Source organism: Fundulus heteroclitus, chromosome 14 (assembly GCF_011125445.2).
Source record: "Fundulus heteroclitus isolate FHET01 chromosome 14, MU-UCD_Fhet_4.1, whole genome shotgun sequence".
Lineage (NCBI taxonomy): Eukaryota > Metazoa > Chordata > Actinopteri > Cyprinodontiformes > Fundulidae > Fundulus > Fundulus heteroclitus.
In genome coordinates this window covers 23,507,682-23,522,993 of record NC_046374.1, presented here as the reverse complement: position 1 = coordinate 23,522,993, position 15,312 = coordinate 23,507,682, and the positions used below count along the sequence as shown (strand labels likewise).

The 15,312-nt window shown below is 40.1% G+C and overlaps 1 protein-coding gene across 1 annotated transcript; it reads right to left on the bottom strand.

The window, feature by feature from the left end:
- Positions 1-3,265: 3,265 nt before the first annotated feature.
- LOC105936134 (DNA damage-inducible transcript 4-like protein) lies at positions 3,266-5,885 on the bottom strand. The gene is made up of 3 exons (XM_012876802.3): positions 5,776-5,885; positions 5,491-5,625; positions 3,266-5,106 (listed from the first exon to the last, which is right to left on the bottom strand). Exons 2-3 carry the CDS (start codon positions 5,594-5,596, stop codon positions 4,616-4,618), a joined length of 597 nt encoding a protein of 198 aa, XP_012732256.2. The 5' UTR covers positions 5,597-5,625; positions 5,776-5,885; the 3' UTR covers positions 3,266-4,615.
- Between the last annotated feature and the right edge of the window lie 9,427 nt (positions 5,886-15,312).

Here is a 15,312-nt window from a genome sequence, read left to right as displayed (position 1 = left end):
ATATTACTTTAATAATCAATGGCACAATTAACCCAACAAATTATTTTTAAATGCACAACTTACCCTGCACTGGGGCTAAGTTGTGCCACAAAACAACGTTTTTCAGAAAGCTATGTTTCTTAATTTCTATATTTCAGATCCAGAGTGATTGTTTTCAGTGATGGACCACATCATGAAATATATGTACATATTTTAGTTGGAAGCATTACTGTCATGGTTTCGCTTTAAAGTCACTTTATGTAAAAACTAGCACAACTCACTCCACTCTCCCCTGTACATTTCATTTGACTGTTTTGTTTACTTATTCATTTATAACAAAAACCTTCTAAAAATAAAATTATAAAAAAACACTACTATGCAACAAGATTCAAGGGTGCTTAATAGCTGAGTTAGCAAGCATTTAGAATAGCATGGCCAAACTTTGTATAAAACTTGTTAGGGTTCACCTAACATGCTTTTTGCATTTGATGAGACCCCTAATATAGCACTTTCAAATATCTAACCTAAAATATTTGAACCAACACATCTCTCTCTCAATCTCTCTCTCTCTCTCTCTAGATAGATAGATAGATGAATATTATGTAACACATAGAGCAAAGCAAAAGCTAGCTTATTAGCATAGAGGAAGCCAACATTAGGCAATCTAACCTGGCTAAACATTGTATAACCTCGAATGTATTTTATCTCTCTCTATATCTTGTTAATTTATTTCTATATTAGATGAAAAGTTAGATAAGCTAATTTACTAACTTCCAAACATTTTACTTATAAAATGTTTGGAAGCAAAGAAAAAGCTACCTCATATTAGCATAAGCTAGCAAAAGCTTATGCTAATATCATCTTATGCTAATATTTACAACTCTGAAACATTTTACTTACAAATACGAGCCAAGAGAAAGCTACCTCATATTAGCATAAGCTAGCAACAGCTTATGCTAATATCAGTTTATGCTAATATTTACAACTCTCAAACATTTTACTTATAAATATCAGCCAAGAGAAAGCTACCTCATATTAACATAAGCTAGCAACACTGAAAAATAATAGTTCTTTCTGAAAACGTTTTGATACCTAGGTGTCAAAGTGTTTTCAGAAAGAACTGAACAAAAGTCCGGATGCCTCTGATTTCATCCTGCTTGCTGTTGCAATGACCCGGATAACTGAGAATTTGCACAGGCAACTTTACCTGGCCAAACATGTACAGTGAGACACTACTCATGTGTGGGTTTACTAATTTATTTAGCTATTCATCATACAAGAGTTTATGAGAAGCTTAATCTAACACTTAAAAAAAAAAAATTAAAACAGAGAAATGGAGCCTGGAGAGTTAAATAATCTTAGCATGGAGACAAGCAACCTTGAAACATAAAAAAAGAGCATACTTTCAGACAAAATTTGAAAATCTGGCTCATTTTGCCAGTGAGAAAACTTAAACTTACTAGTAGCCTACTCTAACCCATTGCACCTTTAAATTTGTTTTTAATTCAATGACATTAACATACTATTTGCTTTAACACATTTGTAATCCACCCATCCATTTTCTAACACGCCTATCCCTTGTGGGGTAGTGAAATATCTGTAATATTTAGCATAATTTTTGTCTAAATCAAGTTTCAGGTAGGTTTTATAGTTACGTCATATATTTGAGGGTCTCTATTGCTTTGCAGACATTCATGGATGAAACAATAAAGAGTTGTACTCCTGACCCACACAGGAGCCCCACAGCAGGGCAAAGGGATGAGAGGGTTCTCTGTGTGGCCAAGGAGATGATCAGTGCTTCTTTGTCCTACAAATGACAGTGTATCTCTCATAACGTCATGTGATCTCTTCATTAACTGAAATAGCCGTGTCAGTCTGTTCAGTAACTTGTGCACGAAGAACTTCACAACTTAAATGGTTTCAGTTTTATACAAAGTGGTAAACCATTAGTATAGCTCTTTTCCAGACTCAAATGCTTCAACACAAAGGATTTTGGGAAGGGAATAAAATAAAACACTTTCAAAAATGATTAAACTTTCAATGCTGTCTCACAGGAATGTTTTTTTTTTTTTTGGTTTAAGTAATTAAAGTGTCGTAACAGTGAGAAAAGCCACATGTCCACATTTAACTACAGTCCAAACTTCAAGGAGCTAAAAGTGCATGAGAAAAGCAAATTCACTAGTTTTTACTCAAATTGGCAGGTAAAATTATTTTCATTCAACATGAACACCTTTGTGCAATGGCCTTAAAAAAAACAAAAAAACAAAAAAAAACTAGCCCCCCCAATATTAATATACTTGGCAGTAAAGGCTTTGCATTGTCTTGGATAACATTTGGAAATATGAAAGCAAATGCCACATCTTTCACTCCTTGTAAAGTCTCCAGATAGAGAACAAAGGGTTTCTGCTAACTGAATTTAACACCAATAGCTTTTTAACAACGTTCAAACTTAGGACCAGACTGAATTACAAACCCCAAATTAACCTCATTTTCTTTATCTTGACTAAAACCTTAATTTAGCAAGGTACTTATTTAACCTATATTGACTTACATAATTTTTGGTGCCAACTCTGGCATGTGGCCTCAGATTTTATACGTAGTTTACCTACAGGTGCATCAGAAATTAGACCATCACACAGTTATGTTTCAGTTATTTAATTCAAAAGGTAAAACTCAAATTATGCAAAATAAAGTTCATTACAGATGTTTTTCATGATTATGGCCTACAGCTAATTAGACCATTACAAAAGACCCATTAAAATAATGTTTAATACTGAAGCATCAGCTTTAAGAAAAGATTCTGTGTATATTGTGTATTACACACCATTTGTCCAGGGTTGTTCATGAGTTTTACTTGAGACTGAAACAAAGAAATTACATTTTCCACTAAAATCTCAATGCAGCTGCAACCTCAACACGTTACAGTATATGGAAACCCTTCAAAGTTACTTGGAGGGTTTTAGTCAACCATTAAAAAGTTTTCAAACCACACCTCATACCAATTATAGGAAGCCTGGACCAATTTAAGAGCCAACAATAGACGTAATCCAATTAGGTCAAACTTGGTGCAAAGAACTTCAACAGAGCTCATTTATGCCACCTGGCCATCATTGCCTGCTAAACAGCTGTCAGTATTCATTTGAATTAGCAGTTTAAAAACAAGAATGCTCAAATTGAATGAAACCTATAGAGTGAAATGATAAAACTATTTATTGTTTGATGGTCAAGTATTTGCCTTGGACAATAAATATGGAAGAGCACACAAAAGAAATAGGCGAGCCTCCAACACAGTGAACCAAACTTTTAATTGTATATAAAAGCTCTTGCTTTGAAAAGGTGCATCTGTCAGTATAAAAATAAAACTGCATTAAAACATTCACACAGAACAGTCCGCTGTGTTGATCCAAGTGCTGAACGTACATTTGTTTAGAGTTAAGGCCTCCGCGTTCCCCGGTGTGACCAGGCCACACCATAACAGCATCTTCACAATTCTCAAACATGTTTGCTGTCTTGAACACAGCATCACAACTAGATACACACGTTTGCCCAAAGACTACACAATGGTCTGCAAGTCGGGCCAAGATGCTTTTGCTGGGACCCCCGGGGTCAGGGGGCACACGTTTTCAATTTGAGCAGAAGATTCCTCATTTTCACTTAGTGTTTGAGCAAAAGTGGTACAATACTTTCACAAATTTGACATAGGGGAGGGGGAAAAAAAAACAATAAATTCTACTTGTACTATAAACATTTGGTTGCCCCTGCAATGCCATCAAAATGCCTCATGCTCCTATTCGAGTCACCATTCAAAATTCCTCTTCCTCTGGGTAAAACCTGCACTCTCCAGTCAGTTATTTAGAGTCCAAGCGCATCCTAAAGAAGTCACAATGCAATTCCTTTGGTTGGAACCAGGCAGAATGACCATTGTGTTCCAGGAGGCATAAATCTGAGCAGAGGAAAAGCCCTAGAGAGCAAAGGTTTGAGCACAAGGTGCAGGAATAAGAATAATTTGCGGTAAAGACTTTAAATTTAAGCCCCAACATCCTATTGATGATGACGCAGAGCATACACGTATGCATGCAAGCTTTTTTTGATAGAGAGTGCAGAGTTTTGAGCAAGAGCACCTCAATATCTTGAGCATGAAAATAAACTTATTGCACCTAAACTGCAAACTTATGCGTTTATTTCTTGGAAGAAAAAAAAAACTCCCCTCACATTACCGCAGCTTAACATTCAACGCATCCGGAAACAAGGATGCATCTAAAAAAAAAGAAAAAAAGTGGCTAGTGCCTTTAAACAGAAGAGAACCCACAGTACATCCCCAAGCAAACCTGTTGATGTGAACACGGTTACATTCATTTTGAAAAGTAAACTGTAGAAAACTGTGCTTGAGCAATGAACTGCTCTTAGGAGAAAAAAAAAAAAAAAAAAAAAAAAGACTCTGAAACCAAAGTCAGAAACATCTGGCTTCTTTTACGTTTAAAACCTTAACATTAGATCCCAAGCCGATTGGCTGAAAGTTGGGAGTGATAAATTACTGTACAAAAAAAGAGTGGAAAATGTGCCAACTTTAGTCTCAAATTTAGTTTTGAGTTCATTTCCCCACATGGAGCCCCCCGTTTCTCATTCCCAACACCGATCAACAGCCCTCTATCACGGTGCCAGCCGAGGAGGAGTACAGTTTTTTCTTGACCAGTCGGAAGCCCGGACTCAGTTTAAGCACGTTCCTGAAGTTTGGGCCAAAGCAGGAGCCCATGAAGAGAAAGTCCCGCAGGCTGGGCCACGCTGAACCGTCCTGCTTGAACACAAGAGTCAGCTCGAAGGTGGGCACTACCGACGAGTCGTAGGCAATGCGCTCCAGCTGCTTCCAGCCCTTCTCCAGCTCCAGGTGGACGTAGAGGACGCAGCCGCGCAGGCCGCAGGGCTCGCAGGACGCCAGCCAGAGGACCTCGCGAGCTATCCTCCGCGTCAGCTTCTCTGGTACCAGCACAGAGGAGCAGTGCAACGTCGTTTTCTTGGCCCGGGACAGGCAGCTTTCGAACATCTTAGCCAACTTGTGGCAGCTCCTGTCCTCCGTGACGTCTGCAGCCATCTGGGGCTCGGCCATGCAGCGATCCCAGAAATCCAACTCTGTAAAAACACATTTATTTTTTTTACATTGAAGCACTTTAGATGCACAGCAGCTGGCAATTTTGAGAAATATGCATGCAAATGCACAAAAAAATATGGAGATTGCATGCTGCAATTTACAGATATATCACAAAAGGATGAAGAGGGCAGATATGCAGTAATAAAAACACTACAGATGGGAGCAAGATTATTTCATCAGCTCTTAAAACAAATGGGGTTGCATCAGCAGCATGTTTTGCACAGAGGCTAAGGGGATGACTTCATCCTATGTAGACATCCCTCCCCCTCCCACTGCTGCAGCCATGCGCCACACAGAGACAAACAAGCAGCTGGAAATGACCAACAATAAGCCCCCCCACCCACAGAAAACGCCAGCAGGCTTACCTTTCTCGATGCACACCTGGTCGTATCGCCTTTCAACCAGCTCCGAAATGCGCTCGGTGCTTTTGGTCTTTAATTTGCTCGTAGCGACCATGGTGACCGTTCTCATTTATACACAACAGGGTTTAACAAAGCTGCCTGGGGGAGTAAAAAAAGGCAAAAGGTAGCACCAATATAAGTTCAATTAGCACCTTTTAAAGTCATTAAATGCAGCCCAACTGACGCCTCATTGCTGCTTTTAACCAAGCTTTAGTAGAAAAAAAAAAATAGTAATACAAAACTACTCACCGTAAAAAACTTAATATAGTGCTAGAATAAGTTAGGTTTTTATTAATAAATTCACACGGTCACGCCACTTTTTCTCCAGGTACACGTTCACTCTCTCTCTCTCATTCAAACGCGATGCATGCAGCAGGAGGTCGCGGTAATACTTATACCTTCATCAGGTCACATGGTCTGATGGTTTGACCAATCAGGACGCGGCTTTCAAAATTCTAACGTACGTCCTTCCCGATTGGGTAAAAAATATCTGCGTGTGGAACATGCACTGGCAGTCGAGACTTTGGACACATCATTGTCATTCAATGGCTTTTATTACTTCTTACACCGTAGATACACAGTGAAGACATCAAAACTATTAAGCAAAATATATAGAATTAGGTAACAAACATAAACATAGTGAAATAACTCAAAATTTATTTAGATTTCAATACAGTTTTATTGATTTAGCGCCAATTCACAACACATGCCATCTTAATACACTTTACAAAGTCAAATACAATCAAATCCTCCAGACAGATTGGTCAAAAAGTTTCCTATCTAAGGAAAACCAGCAGATTGCATCCATCTTGACAAGCAGCATTTACTCCTCCTGAAGAAGAGTAGAGCCACAGAGACAGTCGTCTGCATTGTTGATGTCTTTGCAGCAATCCCTCATACTGAGCATGCATGAAGCGACAGTGGAGAGGAAAACTCCCCTTTAACAGGGAGGAAAAACCTCCAGGCGAACCAGGCTCAGTATGAACGGTCATCTGCCTCGAGCGACTGGGGGTTAGAGAAGACACAACAATTGCACAGAAGCACACATTACTCCAGGAATCGTTTCTACATTATATTGTAATGGAATTTGATCTGACCCCCTGGATGGTGTCACAGCCAACAGAATACAAGACCAGACGTACCTACTATGAACAGAAAAAAGACAGAGAGAACACAAAATTAAAAGTTGAAAACAGCAAATAATGCAAATTGGAGAACAGTAGGAGAACTCAGCAGAGTGAGAAAAATAGACCCCAATGTCCTCCAGCAACCTAAGCCTGTAGCAGCATAACTATAAAGATGGTCCAAGGTAACATAAGCCACTCTAACTAGAAGCTTTGTCAAAAAGGAAAGTTTTAAGATTAGTCTTAAAAGTAGACGGGGTGTCTGCCTCACGGACCAAAACTGGGAGTTGGTTCCACAGGAGAGGAGCCTGATAGCTAAAGGATCTGCCTCCCATTCTACTTTTAGAGACTCTAGGAACCACCAGCAGACCTGCAGTCTGAGAGCGAAGTGCTCTGTTAGGAACATACGGGGTAATCAGAGCTCTGATATATGATGGAGCATGATTATTAAGGGCTGTATACGTTAGAAGAAGAATTTTAAATTCTATTCTTGATTTAACAGAAAGCCAATGAAGGGAAGCTAAAATTTGAAAAATGTGTTGATTTTCATCAGAACTCTTGCAGCAGTATTTTGGATGAGCTGAATTTAAGATTCTTCAAATTAGCTCCCCTGTCATGAAAGACACAAACTTTCCAATAATATGTAATTTTCTTCAAAGGGTCTGAATATATGGTAGGGAGTTGGGTAAAGGACACAAAGATATGGATGGAGTAGGAATCTGCAACAATTCCCTGATTTGGCACGGAGAAGCGAGGTTATGAATGTAAGAAGAGAAATTATGTGATATTTGACTGGAAGCCAACGAAGCTGCTGGAAGACAGGAGTGGTGTGGTTGGTGAATGTGTCCTGGAGATGATACGGCCAGCTGAGCTCTGGACTAACTGAGGTTTGCGGATGGCGTTCTGTAAAAAGACCGCAATCATTGGGATTGTCGTAATCAAGTGAGATGTAACCAAAGGATGCACAGGATTAGCTGTGCTTTGGGGATATAAGGCATGGAGGGAGGAGATTAGACGAAGCACAGGTTTATAAACTATTTGCCACATGGGCCCAAATCATCTAATTGAAGATACACAAGAGCCATAAAAAAGTCTAAATAAAAATGCAAAAATAACCTATTGTGATTTTGTTAAGAAATTTGTAAATCATTGTAGATATGATGCATAGAAATGGTTTTAAGATTAGACTTGACAACACGTAGTTGTTGAAAATGCTTACTGTATTTAGTTAAATAAATTGCTGTGCCCAAGTCTACTTTTAAGTCGTTAGATGCTCCATTTTAGCAATTTGCCCAAAAGGCCTCTGGCAACACTTGCATCAACCGCTTGAACTGGAGGGGGGTTCAAAGTTGCACCATTCTGAGATTGCCCAAACCACACAAAATCTTTCCGGGGGCCACAAATGACCAACAGGGCACACTTTGGAGATCCTGCCATCTGCGACGAATCATCTACTGCAGGAGATAATTTGCCGCATCTCTTGAGTCGTGTGTTTGGTTTTTCTCTTATTAAATACATGACAATTGTGTCCTGGTCAGGTACAAAGCACCCTTGAAACAATGGACAACTTCAGAGGATCTTAAGAAAGCCTGGACTGGACTACTTTAACAGTGAACAAAATATAAAGGAATATGTCTCGTTATGTTCAAGACAAATGGTAAACCTGCAAGTTAGAGAACAGGAACCCTGAAAGGCCTCCTCTCGCTGACATTATATGTGTGTATGCATGTGTACACTTGGCAGGAGCAACACCGGCCCCAGTAGTACGGCTCATCAGCAGCTTACCTCTCATCACAGTCTGTCGTTACGGAGATTTTCTTGCTGCAACTGGATCCGGCTCGCTTGCCCCCAGCTGCTTTGCTGGATGAAGGGTAATGGAATCCAGTGGGCGCCTCAGATGGATAGCTTTCTCCCAGTCACATGGTGACAAATATGAATCGGGGGGGAAATGGAGTCACACTCTTTCGCTAATGTTACTACCTGTGTGGTGGCACATATAGCCAGTGTGAAGCGACATAAGGAGATGTTTTGTCCAGTGAATGCAGACTGAATGCCTAAAATAGCCATAAAATGCAGTCCTGATACATTAATCTTGTCTGCTGCTTGAAATTTTAATAATAAATGGTTCAAGTGATACAGGGCATGCATGAATAATAAAGAAAAAAATAAAAAATAAAATAAGGGTCTTCATCTGAGCCAGAGCTCAGTGAGACCACAGCTTAAAAATGTGCAGAGTCATGAGAAACCTTTCATTGAGATTTGACCTACTTTTATCCGCAGTTGTGTTCGCTTTCTGCTGAGACAGCCGTTTGGCCCGGCCTGTCAAATAAAAACTTTACAAGGATGCATACTGTTTCTCCGTCATCAGCTCATTTGGTTATATGATAACGTTTGGGGGATGTTCTATGACATACAATAAAGAGGAACCTTTGAAAGCAGGGATTGATTGTAGATGCATGGCCTGAAACTGGATCTTTTGGTCTTATCTGTGCTCAGACTGTGCAGTAACGTGGGTTAACTGTGCAGCCTGGGTTATGACGGACAATGCTGACGACCAGCAGATCTCTCGATTTGTAGGGACAGAGATGAGTTGAAGAGGTCATGTGTTATGATTGTAGAAATTGGCACGCAAGCAAAACCAGATTTCTTTAAACCGTAAACAAATAAAGGATATAAATGAAGCTAAAAAAAAAGCCCAGAGAGAAATCTGCCTATACCACTCATGCTGTTTAAACGTATATTTCAACCTGGAAAGACTCACACAGACAAAAGAGGCAATTAGAAAGATTTATTGACATAAATCATAAAGTTCTTTGGTTCTCAGACCCCGGCAGAAGATGTGGAAGCTGTGAATGTCCACATGCTTGGATGATGATTTTAGGATTAGGGTTAGTGAAGTCTTCCCCCAGGGTCCGGACACTGGTGGTGGAGGTCAGAGGAGATAAGGAAGCCAGGTGGAGTCTCTGAGCACGAGGGAGGAGATGTGGTGGAGGTGGGTCGAAGCTCAGTTGAAGATCACTAGAGTCCACGTATATACAAAGCCTTGAAGGATGATTGGTTGAGGTAAGAAGAGGACTTGGAGCAGATTGGCTGGATCGCAGGTGCTAAATGAGGTGGTCAAAGAACAGGTGAGTTTTCCAGTCCTAATTTTTGTCCATATCTTAAACTGTAGTTTATATTCAGCAATTCCATTTAGTTCTTGATCTGGATCTTCCTGTCTTGCTTAATTAATGTCCATCCACAGATTTATCATCTAGTTCGAGCTTTGTGCTTTCCAACATATGTCTCCTATTTTAGATTGCATTGTGGATGAAGCCATCCTGTTCTTATTGACAACTTTTAACAATTCACTTATATCAGATTTATTTTGGTGTTTCCTCCAATGGAGGATTGCACAGGAAGTTTGCCAATTTTTCTACCCTGAAAGATTGCTTTTTAAATGTGGAGAAAACACTAATTTACCACAAAGGCTGACAGAACAAATACATCTTTTTTGCAATACAGACTTTACCAACCAAAAAAAACAGAAACAAACAAAAAGGTGAACCCACTTACCGGCTAACTAAACAACCAGTCTCCCCTTCATAAAATAGCCAACCAACCAATCTCATCATCCAAGCTAAGCATCAATAAGCACGCTAATCGAGGAACCAAACAAGCAGTTTGGGATTTCATTAGTGAAAAAAGCAGAAAACCAGCCAGGAAAGCATTTGACCAACCAAACGGTTATACTACCAAAAAAAGAAACAACAAAAAAACCCCAAAGAAACAGTCAGTCAAACTAAAACAAACATAATAACCAAGCAACAAATCAGCTAACTATCGGGCCAATAAAGCATGCAGTGTGCAAGCCAGGGGAAAAAAAATCACACCAACCAACCAAGCAACTAACCTAGCAAGCAATGAACCAAGCAAGCAATCTGTTGGGAATATTTTGTATTTATTTTATTGTGTTAATGAGTTATTGGGGTTGTCATCATATATTTACTGGAATATATATGTGAGGTGGTTAGTGTTGTAGCTTTATCGTTTGTTTGTGTCCTTCACCATCCTTTGCCATTCTAGGAGACCTGCAGAAGACAGGAAACATGTTGTGTTGATAATGATACAAGGAATTTGTGTAACTGTGATGCACCCAGTTATCTGTGATACTTGTGACCCATTCTCTGAGTAGTGAATGGTATGCATTTAGTGCCTGGAAGAGATGTGATTAAATCATGCTATGTTATCTTGGATGTCACTGTTCCCCTACTTCCTTAGTGCTGCAACTGTGTTTTTTAATTAGGGACCTCCCCTATTTGAAATAAAAAGAGAGGTGATGACGGGGTTTGCTTCAGAGCGATAGAAGATTTGTAAAGGAGCAGATCTCTGTTGTTTCTCCTCTCGAGAGCAAAATTAACATCTGTTGTCTTTCTTCCCCGTGTGTTGTTTAAGGAATGCTTTAGGTGCTTTAAACCTGACACAACCAAAACACCAAACAAACTCACCAACATGAACAAATATAACGACAAAGAATCAAATGGGCTAAATAACCTGTCAACCAACCTGTCAAAGAACCATCCAACCAGCCAATCAGAACCCCCTGCTTAAAGACCAACGAGAACCCTAAAGAAACAACATGACTTTCTGGCTAGTTCCGATTGTGTTCTCCATCTAAGAGCAATCTCCTGTGTGCTCCATATATCTCGACAAAAGAGTTGGGTAACTACACAGAACCCTCTGTTCTAAAGAAAACATCCAGGCCTAAAATCTCCTAAGACCATACGGGAAAATGGTTTATGGTGTAATTCAAAGATGGTTGCCACAATTATGGAAGGGCGTGTTTGGCACAAAAGCAATCCAAGACACAAGACAAGGCACGTTTATTTATGTAGCACATTTCAGTAACAAAACAGTTCAAAGTGCTGTACATGAACAGAACATAAGATAAGAAAAGATTATAGAGGAAAGTAAATTGCAGTGGATTAGAAGCAGCAGGTCAAAATACTACAAGATACTACAAACTTCAACATTAACATTTAAAGATACTCTAAAAAAAATAATATGTATTGATTTAAAGGAACGCATTGCTTCAGCATTTTTACAGTCCTCTGGGAGTTTGTTTCCGATTAGAGGAGCATAAAAATGAAAAGCTGCTTCTCCATGTTTGGTTCTGGTTCTGGGTATACAGAGTGGACTCCAGAGGGCCCACAGTCAAAACATGGTGGTGGCAGAATAATGCTGTGGGGTTCCTGTTCTTCAGATGAAACTAGGATTCTTGTCAAAGTGGCTGAAATTAAACCATTTTGCCCAAAAACCTTCAGATTTCTGCTAAAAAGCACATGAGCCGGGACAAAAAGTCTGTAGGACACCAAAATAGGGCTTTAGGTAAGAGATGTCCTCCCCCATTTGATGAGTTTTAAGAACTTTTATGAGGTAGAGTGAGGAAATATTACTCAGCCATACGGTAAACCTCAATAGAATAAGACTGAATGCTGAAACAGAAGGTGCTTCTACAAAATATTGGCTTAAAGGTGTGCAAACCCATGCAACCAGACTGTGTTATCTGTATTTTTCACCGTCCTTCCAGTTTTATTTTTGCTTCCCAGCTTAGCTATGTAGAAACATGTCACATCGATGGTGGAGAAAGTTCGAAAATAATTTATAATGGTTAATTAATAATTTTTCGATATCTTACAAACTTAAAATTTTACCAGGTTTAACAAAGGTGTAAACACTTTATGAGCTGTATTTTCTTTGTAATAGTTTTTTTTATATATATATATCTTGGTTCTCTGTGTCCCTTTTCTCTCCTGTACTCTAACTGATAGCATCTTGTTACATGTCACACATTGTTTTTAATTTGTGAAGCAAACACGTGGCATTTTGTTGACCTCCAGCTACCCCTATGGACAGACCCGTTGATGAAAATTTGCTCCACCTTCAGTTTCCCTAAAGGTCGCACAAGATGAAAGGAGCTGGGTTTCGGGTTCCCAATCAGCCGTAGTCCAGATGAAGTTCCTGTGATCCACGTGAAAGCACCTGCCATGGCCACCTGACACCTCTCTGCTCTCGCTGAAACGTGCCGCCTGTTGAGGCTTTTTTTTTTTTTGCTGAGTTGCACTTCACTGGAATGAGAGACAGCTGTTTTCCTTTGCAGAAGATGTTGTTGGGGATACATGATCCTCACACATCACCACTGCTGCTCACGTGAATGGTGGGAGCCCTCGGGTAAAAAAACAAAAAACAAAGGGAAAACTTGCTGACTATATGCATCAACTAAGGTAAAATTATTTAGACGTTTGTAATTAATTTAAGTTGTTTATTTCAGACAAAGAGGATCAATGCGAAAAACTCATATTGAATAAATTATAATATGTGTTCCGAAGAGGCTCGATTCTTAGCACAAAAGTACTTTTTGAAGATGACAACCTTGAAGCAAGTGACAAACTGTTCAAAGAAATTAAAGGAACACTTTTTAATCAGAGTATTATTAAGTCAGCTAAACCTCTGGAGCCATGATCAGGTCAGTTCAGAAGTAGAGGGGGTTGTTAATGAGTGTCTGCTGCTTCGGTGTTAATGAGACTAACAGGTTCTGTGGCAGCTAAAAACCACTAATCAGGCCCGAAATCTGGGTGTAGTGATGGACTCAGACCTGAACCTTCAAAAGCATCTAAAGACAATTACAAGGTCGGCTTTCTATCACCTGAAGAACATTTCCAGGATTAAAGGACTAATGTCTCAGCAGGATCTGGAAAAACTAATCCATGCGTTTATTTTTAGTAGAATTGATTACTGCAACGGTGTTTTCACAGGTCTGCCTAAAAAGTGGATCAGACAGCTGCAGCTGATCCAGAGCGCTGCTGCCCGTGTCCTCACTAAGACTAAGAAAGTAGAGCACATAACCCCAGTTCTAAAGTCCTTACACTGGCTCCCTGTATCTCAGAGAATAGACTTTAAAATACTTCTGTTAGTCTATAAATCCTTAAATGGTTTAGCACCTAAATACATTACAGACTTGTTATCAGTGTATCAACCATCCAGACCACTAAGGTCTTTTGGCTCCAGCCTGCTCTGCAGAACCAGAACCAGAACTAAACAAGGAGAAGCAGTATTTAGTCCCTGTGCTCCACTTATCTGGAACAAACTTCCAGAAAATTGTAAAGGTGCTGAAAGCCTGAGTTCCTTTAAATCAAGATTAAAAACACATTTGTTTAAGATTGCCTTCAACTGTTCTAGTTAACTGAACCACCACTTTTTTGTTCTTTTTTCTATCTGCATTTCATTCCTACTTGCTTTTATTCTGTTTTATTTTGCTATATTTTAATCATGTAAAGCACTTTGCATAGTCTTTGTACTGAATTGTGCTATATAAATAAACGTGTCTTGTCTAATCAGACGACCCCAAAACCAGAATTGGTTCTGCAAGTGGAAGCCACAGAGATTTTTTTTCCCCTCATCATTTTTGTGGCTTTTTTTCAGTAGTTTTGCATTTGACCAGAGTCACTGTCCCTACTTGTACCAAGAGGTGATACCTGGACCAGGTTGCACAGGCAGTCCACCTCCACCAGGATGACACACACCAGAATGAACCATTGCCAGATGTTTTGCTGTGTCTCCAGGCACAGCGTCGAGAACATGGAGGAGATCACAGGGGACAGGCAGTTACCCTATGGAGCTGGGCTGTCGGAGGTCCTCAACCCATCAGGATGAGTCCTGCCAGAACCCAACAAAGTGATCTCCAGTGCACCACTAGCATGAATGTCTCTGACTGAACCGGTAGAAAATAACTTCATGAAGGTGACCTGAGGCCCGATGTCCTCTGGTGCTCACCGCCTAGCACTGTGTACCTGGTGTGTTAAAATTCTCATTCGTCCCCCCTTTACTCTGATGTTTCTGAATAAAATCCAGAGCAACCAATTGCCAAGTCCACCTGTGTGTAATTTACCATCATGACAAATCAAGCTGCTCCGTGAAGGCACACAGAGCTCTGTTAAATCTCCCATCAAGAAAATCAACCAATCAATGACCCTGAAGAAGGCCACAAACCCAAACGCGTTGGTCTGCAAATACATTCTGCTCCTTACACTTCAATCGTTGCTGAAGTTTTCATTTTACCAATTTGTTTACCCTCTACACGCACCTTGGAAGTTGATGAAGTTGTGCCAGAAACCTTTGGATCTCTGAAGAAAATCTATTAAGAGAGGGTCGTCCACCTAAACGGACAAGCAGAAGGGACTTGAAAATAGGGTGGATCCTCAGCTTCAGCAGGACAAGAAGACTAAACACATGGCCAGACTGTTTTTTGCAGGGCACTATAAGTATTATGTGGGGAGGCAGGAGGGGCAGCGTGAGCGGTGGAGAGAAAAACCTGCAATAATAGAGTGTAACTAAAGCCCAGGCTGCAGGTGGTAAAAGCTAAAACATCACAATTGCAGTTTGGCGGATGCTCTGCCTAAATGCTCGCTGCGTCTTTGATGGAAGTGCGCCCAGTGTTCCTCTGGTCTCTCCTTTCAGAGCTCACAGATGGAGTCAGGTGACGGCATGTCACACTTCAGCTTAATGCGCTCCTCTGTGTGAAGATCAAACAGGGACACCAGGCAACAACAACCTCATGAAAGCTGCTCAGCAACTTGTTCACTCTCAGCGCCCTCTGGTGGCAAACCACCAAACAAAGAAAACG

What these genes read in the sequence shown, in the direction of transcription:
- LOC105936134 (XM_012876802.3), bottom strand. Translation starts at nt 5,596, where the DNA reads ATGAGAACGGTCACCATGGTCGCTACGAGCAAATTAAAGACCAAAAGC. An exon ending in CCAGGTGTGCATCGAGAAAG is followed by an intron (nt 5,107 to 5,490) that starts GTAAGCCTGCTG and finishes GTGTTTTTACAG; the next exon opens with AGTTGGATTTCTGGGATCGC.